Source organism: Molossus molossus, unplaced genomic scaffold, assembly GCF_014108415.1.
Source record: "Molossus molossus isolate mMolMol1 unplaced genomic scaffold, mMolMol1.p scaffold_m16_p_18, whole genome shotgun sequence".
Classification (NCBI taxonomy): domain Eukaryota; kingdom Metazoa; phylum Chordata; class Mammalia; order Chiroptera; family Molossidae; genus Molossus; species Molossus molossus.
The window spans coordinates 63,365,183-63,381,871 of NW_023425353.1; the positions used below are offsets into that span (position 1 = coordinate 63,365,183).

General features: G+C 54.0%; 1 protein-coding gene across 5 annotated transcripts in view; it reads right to left on the reverse strand.

Moving 5' to 3' along the window:
- PFKFB4 (6-phosphofructo-2-kinase/fructose-2,6-biphosphatase 4) overlaps positions 1-16,689 on the reverse strand; it is a 28,390-nt gene that overhangs the window by 2,121 nt on the left and 9,580 nt on the right. For 3 of the 5 annotated variants that reach the window (XM_036266228.1, XM_036266230.1, XM_036266227.1), the window contains exons 2-13: positions 16,393-16,509; positions 16,129-16,225; positions 13,184-13,250; positions 9,195-9,269; positions 8,779-8,835; positions 7,972-8,093; positions 5,782-5,989; positions 5,138-5,284; positions 3,311-3,415; positions 1,729-1,858; positions 1,570-1,632; positions 926-990 (exon numbers count right to left, since the gene is read on the reverse strand). In XM_036266228.1, the coding sequence (XP_036122121.1) occupies positions 926-990; positions 1,570-1,632; positions 1,729-1,858; positions 3,311-3,415; positions 5,138-5,284; positions 5,782-5,989; positions 7,972-8,093; positions 8,779-8,835; positions 9,195-9,269; positions 13,184-13,250; positions 16,129-16,225; positions 16,393-16,509 (1,253 nt within the window). Of the gene's footprint in view, positions 1-925; positions 991-1,569; positions 1,633-1,728; positions 1,859-3,310; positions 3,416-5,137; positions 5,285-5,781; positions 5,990-7,971; positions 8,094-8,778; positions 8,836-9,194; positions 9,270-9,387; positions 9,488-11,456; positions 11,477-13,183; positions 13,251-16,128; positions 16,226-16,392; positions 16,510-16,689 lie in introns of those variants that run through there. The other 2 variants (XM_036266232.1, XM_036266231.1) reach the window with 2 other exon arrangements.

Consider the following 16,689-nt stretch of genomic DNA (forward strand, 5'->3'; position numbering starts at 1 on the left):
AGCGAGGGCTTGAGAGCCTCTGACTGCATGGCTGGTGGACAAGCCCAGGAACAAAAGTGGGGGCTGAGGATGTCCGGGATCCCCGCTTGCCCCTTGCTCCTTGAAGTCAGGCCTCAGCACAAAGGATGCTTGTTAGAATGACTTCCCTTGTGACCTGTGGCTGCCAGACGGGGTTTGGACCAGACCTCAGGGCAAATGGGGACGAGGCCTGCACGGTTACAGGTCCTGGTGAGGTGCAGTAGCTTTGGGAAGACACACCCGCACATGTCTGCCTGAGGGGCTCAAGGCCAAGAGGCTGCCCAGAGCCCAGAATGCCCATCGAGGGTGGCAGCAGGCTCCGGGAGACTTCATGCTGCTGGAGACTCTGGGACTAGGGTTTGGAAGGGGCGGTCTGCCCTTGGTCTCAGCGGGAGAGGAAGCCAGTGTGCCAGGACCCCATGTGGGCAGAGAAGCAGTGTGGGAAACACTTCAAGGAGCTTCTGTCTTAAACAAGGCACTGGGAACACAGGGTGGCGAGTGCGCTTCTGCAGGAAAAATGTCTGCCCGGTGCCGAGAGCCCCTCGGCATCTGCATGCCCTTTTCCCCAACACAACACACCATTTTAATTTTTAAAGGTGCTTGAGTTTCCAAAAGGTGCCCGTGAGGCCTCAGTTGCTAGGCAAGAATGGAAGACTCCTCACCTGCCCCCTTGTAGGCCTCCAGCCTCTTCCCCAGCTGGGACCACCTCCTTGGCTCCGACCTCTACCGTGGGCTGCTGGGGCGCCAGCCACACCCGGCTCAGGTGGCCCAGCTCCAGGGACTTCCCCAGCCCTGGGGCACGGCCCCCCCTGCAGACAGGAGAGCCGCCTCCCCCTGGCAGGAGCCCCCGCTGGGCCTGGCCCAGAAGATCCTGAGCCCAGACAGCTCCAGGAACCCGCTGTTGTACCTGAGGCCTCTCCCGGTGCGTGTTCACAGCCACCACGTTCAGGAATATGGACTCCACTTTACAGCCTGCCAAAGGAAGCCGCAGAACCATTCCCACCAGAAAGGCAGCTGGAGCCACAGGCGGGGAACCTTCCCTCAGGAGGGGGGGGGGATGCGAACAGAGCAGGCGTCTCCGCCTCACCCCAGTCCTCCCTCCCTGGGCGGCTCTGGGCCCGAGGAAGGACAGGCACCTTGTCAGGCCCCTGCTTATCGAATACCATTGCCCGGCACAGCCTCAGGGAGCAGCCCAGACACCAAGCAGGGCACACTGAGGACCGGGCTGCTGGCACAGCCCAAGGCAGAGGCGGGACTCAAACCATACTGCACCCAGAATATTTTAAGGTCCTGGTCCTGGAGGCCAGGGGGCTTCGTGGGGGTTTTGGGAAAACCCGTGAAAAAGCCCTTCATGCGGGCGGGTGATGATTAAGGAGGGTCACTGCGGAGGCTTCCGGGAAACAAAAACATTTAAAAGCAACCTGGGACAGGTAGGGGTAGAGGAAGGAGGGGGAGCCCCTAATGGAAGTTTCTAGGGATCTGCAGAAAGTCCCGGAGCCTGTAGACAGCCAGAGCCCGGCCGCCAGGTCAGAGTGCAGGGAGCTTCCTTACCGTAGGCCACGGGGGTCAGCTTCAGCACCGTGTGCAGCGGACACTTGAGGTAGGGCAGTTGTTCTGTGGATACAGACGGGGGGGCTGGCACACTGGGGATGCCCGGGGCACAGTCCCGCTCTCTCACACACACACCCTACCCCCGGGGGCGGGCCGCACCTGCCGCCTTGTCCAGGAAGTAGGCCAGGAGGCAGCGCATCACTGCCTGGTGGCAGATGACCAGCACATTCTCTTGCCTTTCCAGCTCCATGATGACAGGCTCGAGCCGCTGGACCAGGTCCTCGTAGGACTGCAAGGGCAAGCAGGAAGGGTCACTCAGGCCCAGCTCCGGGAGTAGGGATGAGCCACCTGGGCAGTGGGCACCCCATCAGTATGCTGGAGGCTGTGGCTAGGTCTCCTCCAGCCTAACTCCTGAGGGCACGGGGGTGGGCAGCTCAGTGCTGGCCTGCCCACCCCAGGGCTGTGACAGTGACATGTCACCTTGACAGGGAAGCTGGGACGCCAGTGAGGATTGGCAGTCTGGGAAAGAGATCACCTCCCCCAGCCCAGGGCCAGGTCCCAGTAGGAAGAGAGGGCGAGGCTGGGCCTCAGGCTGCCATCCCAAGGGGTCACTGCTGTGTCCATCCACAGGACCCTTTGACGAACCCTCAGCTGCTGGAATTCTCATGCTGGTACTGGTGACGTGGAAAAGACAAGGCTCCCTTCTAGCTCACAGCAGACGGGGGTGCACAGAAGGAGCCATGGGGCAGAGGGAGCAAAGACCCGCCAAACTTCCAGAGTGTGGCCTATCAGAACAGGTGAGGTCCCAGGAACCCTCCGTCGGCCTGCCCACTGGGAGGAGCCTTGGGGGCCCTTAGCCAACCCTGTGCCCAGTAGGTTTGGTGATTTCACCAGGAGGCTGGGTCCTGGCGGGGGATGGGGTGGGGCATCCTTCTTTGCACACAGTGAGTGGTCCTTCACAAAAGGCCCCCCCACTTTGACCTGGGAGCACCTCCAGTAGTAGTTGGGGGAAGCCCTAACTGCTTCTTGGTAGCTGTGAACCCTGCTAGCTGGCCCAGCCCCTGGATTCTCAAGGGTGAGCTTTGCACTGCCAGCAGGGCTGGTGCCACATCTCAGCTCTGCCTCACGGCATGGTGGGGGTAAGTAATGCTGCCCAGAGCGGCCTGTTCCTGAAGACAGGACAGCACAGGCCTGTAGCCTGGCATCCAGGGTCGGGGCTTCTGTGCGTGGGCGCACATGCATCTGTGGGAGGTATTTTTATTTGGCCTGTCCCAGGTCACCCCTTGGAAGTGGGAGACACCAGAGTCAAAGTGACCCCGTTTCTGACCTGGGGCCTAGGCTGAGGCAGGAGCCATTCTGAGGGGATGTGACAAGCGCAGGTGGCTTGTGGTGGCCACACCTCCTTTGGGAAGGTCTCCTTAGGTCCAGATTCGGGGCTGGGGGTGATGTCTGAAGCTGCAGGGAGTAGGATCACCCTGGGACACCCCCGAGAATGGGGAAGGCAAAGTGAGGGGCAGCGGGGATCAGGGATCCAATGGGCCTCAGGGTGGGGAGTCCTGTGCAGCACTGTCCTTCCACCACCCAAGGAGGGGACCGCAGCCCGGGCCACACAGCCGGAAGGGGCAGAGATGACACACACAGCCTGGCCAGGCCTCCTGCTGTCCCCGAAGAGCCCCACAGAGCCGCAGTCCTTCCAGGCAGGCAGCGGGTGCCTGAGACCAAGCTCCCAAATCCCACCTACCTCTCCCTTGGGGTACCGGTACCGGTACTTGTCCTGGTCCCGCAGGGCAAACTCCAGTGGATAATGATCCTGGATTTCCTCGTAGGTCATTTCCTCACAGACGCCCTAGGGAGACACCTCAGTTGTCACACCTCCCATGCCAGGGGGGTCAGCCCTGTGGGGGTGGGGCAGCAGGCAGAGGGTACCGGGTTCCTGGGCCAAGCGGCCCTCCTGGTCTGAAACTTGGACCCAGCAGACAAAAAAAAGGCTCAAATTATAAAAGTTAGAAATAAAAGAGGGGCATTATTACCAAACTTATAGAAATAAAAAGGATTACATGGGGCTATTAATTTATATGAAATAGGAAAATTTCTACAAAGACACAAACTACCTGCTGTGAGTTGAATGTGTCCATCCCAAAAAGCTATTTTGGATCCTTAAACCTTGAGAGCTCTGAATGTGACCTTATTTGGAAATAGGGTCTTTGCAGATAGAATCAAGTAGTTGAGGTCATCAGAGTGAGTCCCAATCCAAAGACTGGTGATCTTTCAAGAAGGCCATGTGATGACGGAGACACACACAGGGAAGGAGTCCATGTGACGACAGAGGCAGGGATTGGGATGGGGTAGCTGAAGGCTAAAGAATTCCAAGGATTGTTGGCAACACCAGAAACTTGGTAAAAATGTGAGCATCAAAAGTGGTTCTGGCCTGGCTGGTGTGGCTCAGTGGTTGAGTGTCGTCCCATGCACCAAGAGATCGCTGGTTCGATTCCCAGTCAGGACACATGCCCAGGTTGTGGGCCAAATCCCCAGTGGGGGGCATGCAGGAGGCGGCCAATTGATGTTCTTTCTCATTGATGTTCTTATCTCTCTCTCTCCCTCTCCCTTCCTCTCCGTCTAAAATCAATAAAGAAAAAAATAATGGTTCTGTGCCCAACTGGTGTGGCTGTAGATTGAGCATTGTCCCTTGGACTAAGGGGTCCTGGTTCGACTCCCAGCTAGGGCACATGTCCAGGTTGTGGGCTTGATCCCCAGCAGGGGGCATGCAGGAGGCAGCCAATTGATGTTTCTCACATCCATATTTCTCTCTCCCTTCTCTCTCTGAAAAATCAATAAAAACATTTTATTTTTTTTAAAAAGAGTTTTAGCCCTGGCCAGTTTGGCTCAGCAGTTAGAGCATCAGCCTGTGGTCCACAGAGATCCGGGTTCGGTTCTCGCTAAGGACATGTACCATGGTTGCAGTTTGTCCCCGTCCCTGGTTGGGTTGTGTGGGTGGCAGCCACTCGATGTGTATCTTTCACGTTGATGTTTCTCTCTCTCTCCCTCTTTCTCCCTCCTACTCTATCTGAACAAAAAATGGAAAAATGTCCTTGAAAAATAAAAAAAAGAGTTTTAGCCCTGGCCAATTTGGCTCAGCGGTTAAGAGAATTGGCCCACAGACCAGAGTCCTGGGTTCGATTCCAGCCAAGGGCACATACCGAGGTTGCGGTTTGTCTCAAGCCCAGATTGGGGTCACGCGGGTGGCAAACAGTCAATGTGTCTCTCTCATGTAGATGTTTCTTTTTCTCTCCTCCTTCTCCTCTCCCACTCTATCTGAAAATAAATGAAAAAATATCCTTGGGAAAGATCATATTTAAGGCTTGTGTCAGAATAAATTCTGGCTGCTCTAGATAGTTAAATGCAAAAGAAAGGTAAAACGGGTAGAAAGACAGGGAGAGAGGGAGAAATCAAAACACTAAACAACAAAGAAAAGTTAGGGAGCAAGCTTTCCCTGGCCCTCAACACTGTCACCCCGACTGAGCACGGCTGTGCCCAGAGGCTGGGCTCGGGAGGAAGAGACGGTGATTACCGCATCGATCTCGTTGAGGACCTTCCACTGCTCGTAAGGTACACCCAGCGCCTCAGCCGTCTGGATTGTCCTCTTCATCTGGCTTGTCCAGACCTTCAGGTCCTTGATGTTCTGATCACTGATGAATTTGGCCAGACTCTTGGCAAACTGCAGCACATCACAAGCGAACTCAGACCCCACAGAGAACACATGGACTCAGAACATCCACACACCCACAGTGCTCTTCTTGTGCATTCTTCACAGACGGAGTGTAGTTCCAGCTGTGGTTCATAAGGTTCCCCTACCACTGCCCCGAGCCCCGACATGTGCCTATGGCTGTATGACTTCCCTACTAGGGTCTCAAAAACTCCCCTAGACTATGGCACAGCCATCAGCTGCACCACAGGGACTCAGGTCACTCCCAGAATGTCATGTCTCTCCAAGGTGACAGTTCACATGGAAGCCAGAGATCCAGGCATCTGCTTGGTACTGGGTGACCTTCCCTACATGATGGGAACATTCTAGACTGCATGAAGGTCATCCATTTTGATGATTACATGTTAGCTATGAGAGCTGGAGCCCAGCCCTGGCACACACGCACACGCGCGCACACACACACACACAGCCACCCAGAGCTACCAACGCACAGACACACCCACACTGACCTCCCTGCCCCGGGGGGACAGTCCTGAGTCCCCACCAATCCGGCCCTTGAGGTTGAACTCGCTCTCCCCGTGCCGGCAGAGGTAGATGGAGCGGGGGGTGACGTGGATGTTCATGAGGTAATACACGATGCGGCTCTGGATGTGGTCAGCCACGCGGTTCACCACGTAGCTCTGCCCCACATCCATGATCTTGATATAGGACAGATCCCTTTCAGGGAAAAGGTAGAGAGAGGCTGTGAGTGTGACCAGGGCCCTTGAGGCACATCCTGCCAGCCACAGGAACTGGCTGCAGACCCTTGCCTCCCCGACCGCGAGGCCTGACACCACCACACGGGACCATCAGCTGGTGTGCACATGATAGGGGTGACATGGGAGCAACCAGACACGCGTGACACACAGACAAACCCTGAGGGAGGTACTCAACACTCATGCTCCCGAAAGATGACATCCAAGGTGAGGGGTGAGTCATGCCACGCTGTGACGCTCGCCACTGCTCTGTGTCCCCCAGACCCCTCCTGCCTACCCCTGAGTCCTCAATGCACACTCACTGTCTGTAAGGTGAACCAGAGACCGTTTTTTTCCAGGATTGATCAGGGAGCAAATGCTCTTGCCGACCTGGTCAGCCATCCATGGACCTGGCCTCTCCTTCCCCTGGTGCATGTCCCTCCTGAGGCCCCGCCCAGGCCATCTACGTGCACAGTGGCTGCCACGCCCCACAGCAGGTGCCAGGTGGTGGGACGAGCACAGGAGGATGGTGCTGCTGGCAGCGCCGATACACCCGCTCGGCCACTTGCCCGGCTTTGGACCTGTGCGACTTTGCAGCATGGACAGCATGCTCAGCTGTTGACGTTTGCAAAGGGGGTGAGCAGCAGGAGGAAAAGGTGGGGTTTCTCAGCCACTGTGCTCGGTTCAGCCCAGAGCCCCCAGAGTGTTCCTACTGTCTGTACCCTGGGACCTGGTTTAGGGGTGTTATGCAGACACCACCAGTAAAAATAGCAGCGACATTTACTGACAGTCCAACAGGAGCTGCTCCAAACAAGCCCCTCTACTATGGTCACATCACGGAAGCATGAGAAATGCTGTGCAGGGGATACCAGGGGACACACGGAACCAGGCAGCAAGTGCCCTGAGTTCCAACCAGCTTGGCTGGCTGGACCCACAGCCAGTCCCAAAGTCCAAGCCCCAGAGACCAGCCCTCCACCAGCCGCTGCTTCTCCTTGGTTTGTATGCACTGCATAGTCTCGTAATTATAAATAACCCGCGCCCAGATTCATACCCCAGCCTTTCACTCAATGCTGCATACCACGCCCTTTCCCACGTCTCTTCGGTATGGTTTATAACGACCGGATACCACTTTGCCAAGGGGTTCTACCGCTCTTCACTTAACCACCGCCCCACTCATGTAAGGCAGGAGTCCAGTGGAGCTGCCAGAGCATCTGGGTAACCACAGTCACGTCCATTTATGTACACGGCACTCCCAGGGCAGAGGGACTGCAAGCCCCGAAGCCTAAAGTGTTGACGACCTGACCCTTGGAGAGTTAGCTGCTGCTGCTGTAAGAGCCCCAGCTGAACGCCTGTTATGGGCCTGAAACCCCTCCCCCACCCCTCGCTCCTGTTGGACCCCCCTCTCCAGGGAGGCAGGGGAGCTCCCATGCGGGCCATGGCCGGCTGTTCCTAGGCAGTCGGGCTACCACTCCCCCTTTTCAAAAGGCAGATTGTGCATTTCTTTTATTTCATTTTGATTTTTATTGATTGATTTTAGAGAGAGGGAGGGAGACAGAGAAAGAAACATCAATTTGTTGTTTCACTTATTTATGCATTCATTGGTTGATTCTTGTTTGTGCCCTGACCAGGATTGAACCCGCAACCTTGGCAAATCAGGACAACATTCTAACCAACTGAGCTACTGGCCAGGGCCCGGACTGTGCATTTACAGAAGAGCATGTCGCCCAGCCAATGGGGCTCAGTTGGTGGGAGCATCATCCCATGCACTGGAAGGTTGCAGGTTCAACTCCTGGTCAGGGCACGTACGGGAGACAACCAAACAATGTGTCTCTCTCACCTCTCTCTCTCCCTTTCTCCCTCTCTAAAAAATCTATTAAAAACATGGGGAGCCCCCAAGAGGCAGCTGACTGGGCCCCAGGCTGCAGGCCCTTCACAGCTGCAGGTCACAGTGCTCTCCTCACTCACCTGTCCAGGTCCTCATCCAGAGACTCGTACGAATTTTCATAGCACTCGATGCGCCTCATGAAATCCTCCGTGGCCTCGTCACTATCACGGTTGACATAGTCAGGGCTGCCCAGTTTCACTTGCTGCAGGAGCCAGGCACAGAGCAAGGACACATCAGGGCTGGAGACCAAGGAGACTCGGGGGGGTGGGGGGGACTGGAGGCCAGGCCAAGGCTGGGGCACAAGGCTAGAGGCCAACCCTGGGGGGCTGGTCCTATTAGGAAGAGCCCAGTGGCTCCCTGGTCCAAGTTCTCACACTGGTGCTAAGAGAGTATTACTGGGTGGGCATCTTGAGTTTGGAGCCCCTCATCTTTGTGGGACATGGGGTAAGGGAGGCCAGAGGGGCAAGGGGCCTAGAAGACCCCACCTGAACCATCTCCCAAACCCAGATGTTCATTCCTGGGATAAAGAGAAGGTAGGGGAGAGAAGTCAAGTCTCTTTCTCAAAATGTAAATATCACCCCTCCAACCTCCTACCCAGGGGCTATAGCTTCTCTCCCATTGACCAGGGGATTATGAGGGGGAAGGGAAGAGAAGAGAGCAGAATAAATGCCCACCTGCCACAAAGCCCCCCAACGTAAGTAGCCCTGGATGGTGGCTGGGAGTCCAGGCTCCCCTGACCAGCATTCTCCTGTCTCCCACCCATCGTCCCAAGGTTCAGAAAGACCAAATTAAGGCTGGCCCGGGCATAAGCCCAAACCTGGAGAGGGACCTGTCACATGCCACCTTGGTTATGTTACTGTCCCAACAAGGTCAGATGCACCACTCACCACGATGTTAGCAGCTATGACCTCAGGATCCACACAGATGGACTCAACGAAAAAGGTCTGTAGCAAGGACCAGGGTGGGCAGGAGGGAAGGGACCACAGACACATTTAGGGCCCTGGGCCTGGGTCCACGGAGCTCTCTACCCCACCAGGCCCTTCCTCTGGGGTTGGGGGCAGGGTCTAGAAGCATGGAGCCAAAGCAGGTGCTGTCTTATCCAGAACTCTCCCACCAGGACCCCGGCCTCCCAGGAAAGAAGACTGCAGCTGGAGAGAGAAAGGCAGCCCCTCGCATCCCAAATCCACTCGGGGGCCAACTGTCAATGCCCTGTCCCATCAGAAGGCCATGAAAAGGGCTGAAGGGCCGTGGAGGGCCCAAACCTGCCATGGCCCAACCAAGGACTCAAGCGATAAGGTCTCACCTTGTAACCGTTCTGTTCCCCAAAATTAAAGATGGTCGCTCTCCGCTCTCTGGTAGTATTTGTTGCATCAAAAACCTAGGATCAAACTGGGGTTAACTCAGCCTCTGGCCCTGGAGAAGGTAGGCGGCCACCCACAGCTGCAGTACAGGGATTGGATTTCTCACTGGGACCAGCAGGTGCCTGGGCCACCCACCTGGCCAGTCTTCTTCAGACCTGAGGGCTGAGCTCGTCCTCCCCTTCTGAAAGGACTGGGGTGCTTTGCTCCCACAGGGCTGCAAACCCTCGGCACGGAGGAACGCACTCAGCATTGCTCTGCATACAGCAGGCACTTAGTTCATGTTTGACCAATAGGACTTCCCGTAAAACCAGTTAAACCTGGAGAACTGAACTATCTCCACTCTATGCTGGGAGCCCCGGGAAATGGGAACAGAAGAACAAAGAGAACAGGAGAGGAAAGGACAGGGGAGAGGTCGACAAAGCTCTGTAAGACAGACTCATGGTGACCGACTCCGGGAAATGGAGAAAACCAAACAAGCCTTCCCTGACCACAGCCCACCTGCTGTGCAGAGTTGGGGTGGCAAGGAACAGGGACACAGCCCGGCCAGTGGGGCTCAGTGGTTGAGCATCGACCCACGCACCAAGAGGTCGCTGGTTTGATTCCTGCTCAGGGCACATGCCCAGGCTGTGGGCCAAATCCCCAGTGGGGGACATGCAGGAGGCGGCTAATCAATGTTCTTTCCCATCGATGTTTCCTCTCCCTTCCTCTCTCTCTCTCAAATCAATAAAGAAAAAATATTTTTTAAATAGAAATAAAGGGGTGATGGGGGAGGGAAAAGATAAACCACAGAACTTACATGCATGTACGCATGACCAATGGGCATGGAACACAAAGCTGGGGACGGGGTGTGGGGGAAGGGGAGGAGGGTGTCAATGGGGTAAAAAAAAAAGAAACATCTGTAACAAAAATAAAATAAAAAATAAATAAATAAACAAGAACAGGGACACAGGCATCTCTGACAAAAGGTTCAGGAGGTGGAGAAAGTGGGCGGACTGGCTGGCCACGTAACGAAGCCGGCAGAGCCCAGGTCAGCCCAGGCCCTGCCGCACCTCACCCGGCCAGCTCTGCCCGCCTGGGGCTGCTCCGGGAGCACCTGGGGCCTGCCCATGACCCTCGGGCAGCCTGCACACCCACACTTCCAGCAGCTTTAGAGCATCACTCTTTCAAAATGACATCCAACCAAGACTCACTGGATGCGCCAGAAAAACCTCTAACCTGAAAACAGACTAAATTAAACAATAAAAGAAATTTTGAGAAATTGAAGACAGAGCATGGAAAATAAGGAAATGTCAAGAAACATATTATCTAAAGAGAGATACAGAACACTCTAATAACCACAAATTAAGAACAGAGTTCTAGCTATGACTGGTTTGGCTCAGTGTTTGGTGCATCGGCCTGTGGACTGAAGGGTCTCAGGTTCGATTCCCAGTCAAGGGCATGTACCTGGGTTGAGGTTCAATCTCAGACAGGTCGTGCAGGAGGCAACCAATCGATGTGTCTCTATCACACAGATGTTTTTCTCTCTCTCTCTCTCCCCCTTCATCCCTTCCATTTTTTCTAAAGGTCAATGGAAAAATATCCTTGGATGAGGATTAACAACAACAACAAAAAAGTACAGGATTTCTTTTAAAAAAGAAAAAGAAGAACAGCCTGGCTGGTGTGGCTCGGTGGATTGAGTGTTGTCCCATGGACTGAGAGGTCCTGGTTCAATTCCCGGTCAGGGCTCATGCCCAGGTTGCAGGCTTGGTCCCCAGTGGGGAATGTGGAGGCAGCCAATCAATGTTGCTCCCTCACATCGAAGTTTCTATCTTTCCCTTAAAAAAAAAGAACAGAGTTCTAAAAAACTGAAACAGAGAACAAGAAATTTAAAATATAGAAATTAAACTATGAGCACAGAAATTAAAAGAAGACTTCAACAGAATACTTGTAAGACACTATTGAGAAAGTCTCCCTGAAAGTAGGGACAAAAAAAAGAGAGGGAGAAAATAAGGAGAAAATGATAAAATTAGGGATCAAGCCTAGTGTGCAGCTACCAAGAGTTCTAGAAAAAGAGGCTCTGAACATTAGAGTGGAGTGAAGAATCACTTATGAGAAAGTGGCAGGTTTATACAAGTAATGATATATGACAATTTCTCTGATCAGCTGGAGAGAGCTTCCCAGTGAAACGGGCCCGGACCCGGCATGGTAGAGGACAGAAGACTCACCACAGGACATGTCACCTGGAAGACCCCATAGGCCTCCCCAGAGGAATGGCCACGAGAAGCCCCCAGCTCCCTCCAAGAAACTTTTAGGAATATCAGCAAATCCAAATAACATCAAACTTTCCCATAGGCTCACTAGAAGCAATAATACAAGGGAGCAATGTTGTGAAAATTCGAAGAGTAAGTACTTCCCACCTAGAATTCTATACCCAATCATCAACTATAAGGATAAAAATAAACATTTCTAGCCCTGGCCAGTGTGATTCAGCTGGTTAAGCATCATCCTGTGCACTGAAGGGTCACTGGTTGGACTCTCGTCAGGGCACATGCCTGGGTTTCGGGCTCAATCCCCTGTAAGGTGCGTGTGAGCGGCGGCCGATTGATGTTTCTCTCTTACTTCAATGTTTCTCTCTCTCCCCCTCTCCCTTCCCCTTTCTCTAAAAATCAATAAAAACATATACTAAAAAAATTTCTAGACATGTAAGGTCCCGTAAAATTTACTTCCCAAGTACTTTTTTCAGAAAACTACTGGGGGATATGCTCCAGCAAAACAAGTTGGTAGCCCTGGCGGGTTTGGCTCAGTGGTTAGAGCGTCGGCCTGTGGACCAGAGAGACCCAGGTTCGGTTCCCATTAAGGGCATGTACTCCCTGGCCCCTGTTGGGGTTGTGTGTGGGTAGCAACCAGTTGATGTGTCTCTCTCACATCCATGTTTCTCTCTCTCTCTTCCCCTCTCTCTCCCTCCCACTCTATCTGAAGATAAATGCAAAAATGTCCTTGGGTGAGGATGAAAAAAAAAAGTTAGTAAACCAAGGAAAAGGAAGATAACAGATCCAAGAGCAGGGCACTCAAATCAAGAGAGAGAAGGGGCCCTGGCTGGTCTGGCTCAGTGGTTAGAACATTGGCCTGCAGACCAATGAGTTGCGGGTTCGATTCCTGTCAAGGGCACGTACCTCAGTTGTGGTTTGTCCCCAGCCCTGGTCGGGTAGTGCAGAAGGCAACCAGTTGATGTGTCTCTCTCATGTAGATGTTTCTCTCTCTCCCTCTCTCCCTCTCCCCTCCCTCCCACTCTATCTGATGATAAATAGAAAAAATATCCTCAGGTGAGGATTAAAAGAAAGAGAGAGAAAGGAATTCCCAGGGTGACAACTGTGCCACAGATCTAGGGGGCAACTGATCCAGATGGAGCCGGCAGACAGGGTGTACAGAAGGCACACCTCCAAGGGGAAGAAGGGAGGAGAAAACAGCGTCTGTGTTTGACTGCAAAGCGGTGGGGCGGGCCCTTTCCTGCAGACCTTTGCGCAGCCTTGCTTGCCCCACCCCCTCCATCTGAGGAGAGGAGCCGGCACACAGGTGAAATTCTCTTACCCAGGCTGGTTCCTGGAACAGCCAGCAAATGCTCGGCAGGATTCTCCCCACACCAGGAGAAACCACATTTGCTCAAGACTTAGGTAACATGATCCTTCTAACCTGTAAGGTTGCCAACAATGTGAGCACTCAGAGGGAAATCCTTTGGGGTCAAAGGCAGCCACAACCCAGAGAGACATCCCTAGCCCACATCCAGCCTCTGGCTTCCTCCCGCACAGGGCTACAGACTTTCTCCCAGGGCCTGGCCCCCAGGAGCATCCAGGCCACACACACCCTGCCTTTCCCTCCAGAGACCTGAGGAGCAAAGAGTGGATGTGTGGGCTCCACAGGTCATTCCCAGATGTCACCAGGATGTCACACTCACCGCCACATGTCCCCCCTCCTCACTAAGGAACTGCCGGACGTCATGGAGGGCTGCCAGGGCACACTGCCTTCAGGGGAGAAAACACAGGGTCAGCCAGCACCCGACCTTGGCTGCAGGAAGGCAGTGGGCCAGGGACACATCCTACCCCACATGGGACGGGGGATGGGCTGCAGATCGACTTGAGCTCTATAAAAACTCTTAAATAATGAAGGCTGGAGAGCGTCCAGGTTGAACACGTGGAGATGCTGGGAGGTGATGCGCCTGGCGTGCGCGGAAGCTCCACACCGCCCCCTCCCTGCCTGGGCACCTCTTCCATTTGGTGTCACCGAGCTGCATCCTTTATGATAAACAGGTAAACATCACTAACGTATGTTCCTGAGCTCCGGGAGCAGTTCTAGCAAATTACTGAATCTGAGGAGGCTGTGGAAACCTCCGATGAATAGAGGGTCAGTAGCCCCCCGGACTTCTGACTGGTTCACAGTGGAGGCACGCTAGTGGGTCTGAGCCCTTAACCTGTGGGAACTGACGCTAACTCCAGGTAGGTATTAAGAACTGAATGGAATTGAATTGAATTGAATTGTAGGATACCAGTTGGTATCTGAGAAAACACCCCAGTGTCCCCAAGCCGTTGTGTGTAGTGACTGAAAAGGCACAGGTATGATTGAGTGCACACACGTGTGTGTACATGGGGTATGTGTGTGCATACCAATGCATACAAGTATAGACTTTTGTATGTATCTGTACAAACATGTGCACACAGGTGTACATGGGTGAATACCATGTGTGTACACATGGGGTGTGCACACGTCTTCATATGGTATGCGCACACATTTGAGTGTGTTTGGTATGCATTTATGCATATATCCATGTGTGCATATAGGGTGAACACAGTGTGTACATGCCCACACATGTGCCAGGAGATGTATATGCATGTATGTACACCCACCTTCATGTGTTGTGTGAAAAAGTCAACATAGCCGCCTGAGAACACCGTCCTTCAGAAGGCCTGCTTGCAAGGCTGGCCCTCGGCTAAGTCTGAGGACTTATGGTAAACAGCTCTCTACACTGATTAAAAATTTTTTTCCTTAAATAATAAGAGTGGTTCACTGTGTCTAGGCAGTTTATACAAACAATATGGTTTATACGGAACACCTGTTTTCCTTTTGGGATTTGGAATTGTTACGTGCTAGGCGCAGGGAGCCTATGTAACCAGCCCCGGGGAAAACCCTAGACACTGTTTGTGATGAGCTTCCCTGAGAAAATACTTCACATGAGTTGTCACAAGTTCATGCTGGAGGAATTAAGTGCTGTCTGAGTCTGGGGCACAGGACTCTGGGAAGCCTGGTTTCCTCTGGACTTTAAGCCACAGGGCTCTTCCCTTTGCTGATGTTACTTTGTATCATTTTGCTGTAATGAACCTGAGCCAGGAATATGGCCACATGCTGAGATCCTGGAAAATCACTGAACCTGGGGTGATCTTGGGGACCCCCCACACCGTGTCTAAAAGTGTATATGTCTACATGGTGAGCGTGTCTGTGCTTCTGTGTGCATCTGAGGTATGCAGGTGTGTGTGTACATGTTCTTGTATGCTGTGTGATCTTAACTACACATGTATGAGTGAGTCTGAGAATTTTTATGTTTAGGTGTTCACATGTGTGCACACTCACATGTATAATGTGACTATGTACACATGGGTGTGACTGCATACACATGCACATGTATGTGTATGTATGAACCCATGTGTACCCATGGGGTGTGTCAAATAACTGATCTTGTGTGAGAATTCTGAGCCTCAGTTTCCATCTAAAACGGGGAGAGGGTGACAATGGGCACCACATACCCAGCACACCGTCAGAGCTCAAATATCACTCCCTTCCCTTTTGTCTGGGTGGATATCACCAGAGGGTCCAGCCTAGAGTTTTTCCCAAAATTCCGCCACAGAGGCCCGAATGTCAGATTCCCCTTCCTTCTTGGTTCAGCAGCCTGGCCCAACCCATTGAGCAAAGACGTGGGAAGGGCCAAGACCTACAGTGGGGAGGGAGCTCCTGCCACCTGGTGGCGAGAGAGAAAGCCGGCCGCCTAGTGTCCAGACCCAGGTGGCTTCTGGCCTGGGGCTGTGCTCGAATAGGGGAGGTTAGCAGAGCTGGGCCAACTGCTGCTCAGTGCCCTGCCACAATGGCTGGGTCTGCATCAAGGGCAAGGAAGCTTCCTGACCCCTCAGCTGACAGCTGCCAAGAAGAGCACAGCCCCTCAGACTACCAGCTGGTGCTGTTTCTCTGGAGAAAGGTGGGGTGGGAGATAGGTGTGGGTATCACATGCAAATTTCCATCTCATGAATAACAGCAGGAGGGTGAACTAGTCACCCAGCACTGGAAAGCTAAGCCAAGGTCTACCCCACACATGCCAAGCGGGTGCTAACCATCCTCCAAATGTATAGGAGGGGGCTTATCCTGGGGCAGGGGAGGAAAGGTCCCAGTTCTGGGCCTGACCCTGCTTGCTTGGTGAGGTGCCAGGAGGCGGTCCCACTCCCACTCTGTCCCATCCCTGAGGCCTCCGGCCCTGCGCCCACTTGGGCTTTCCTCAGTACCAGAGGCTAACCCCATGGAGGGCAACCTTGACCTGCCCTGGTTAAGCCTCTGCCATCTCCCTGAGGCCCTGTTCTCCCCTCCCACAGAATGTCCTGGCCAAGGGCTCATAAACACCAGGGCAGGGCCAGACACCAAGAAACCACACACCCTCTCCCCTCGTCCCCAAGCCCATCCTACCCCCAGCCCCACCACACCTGAGAGGTCAACAGATCAGCCTTATCACAGCCCATCTGGGCAGGGCAAGGCAGGGCTCAGGCAGCTCTGTCCTTACCAGCAACGGGGCTCCAGAGGCTCCAGGGCCCTCTCTGTAAACACACACACACACACACACACACACACACACACACACACACTCACTTTCGGATTTTCAGGCCCTCTTCGTTGTCTGGAAGGAAAAACTCAAAAGATTTGTAAGTCTTGACCACGTCCCGGCGATACTGACCAACGTTGAATTCTGGAGGAAAGGAAAGGCTCAGCTTTCACCCACAGCAACCTCCCCAACTCCTGACCTCGCCCCCAGCCCTGCTGCCACTAGCCTTCTCTCGGCTCCGCCCCCCCCCCCCCCCCCCCCCACACACACACAGCCCCAGTGCCCACTTGGAAAGCCCAGCCAAGTCTCACCCCGCGTGGGCACGCCAATCCAGTTCAGGTAGCGAGTCAGCTTTTTAGAGATGTAGGTCTTGCCTCGGGCGGGCAGGCCCACCATGACAATGAGTGTCGGGCAGTTGGTCATGCAAACTGAAAGGGAAGGAGCACAAGTCAGACCAGGGGCAGAACTCCTCCCAGGGTGCCACTCCCTCGCTGCAGGTTCCCTGGCCTCAGGGCACAGGACTGGCATCAAGTATGCTTTCCAAGCCTTCTCACACCATACAGCTTCCCAAGCACCCCCAGACCCTGATCTCAGCTACCACTGGCATG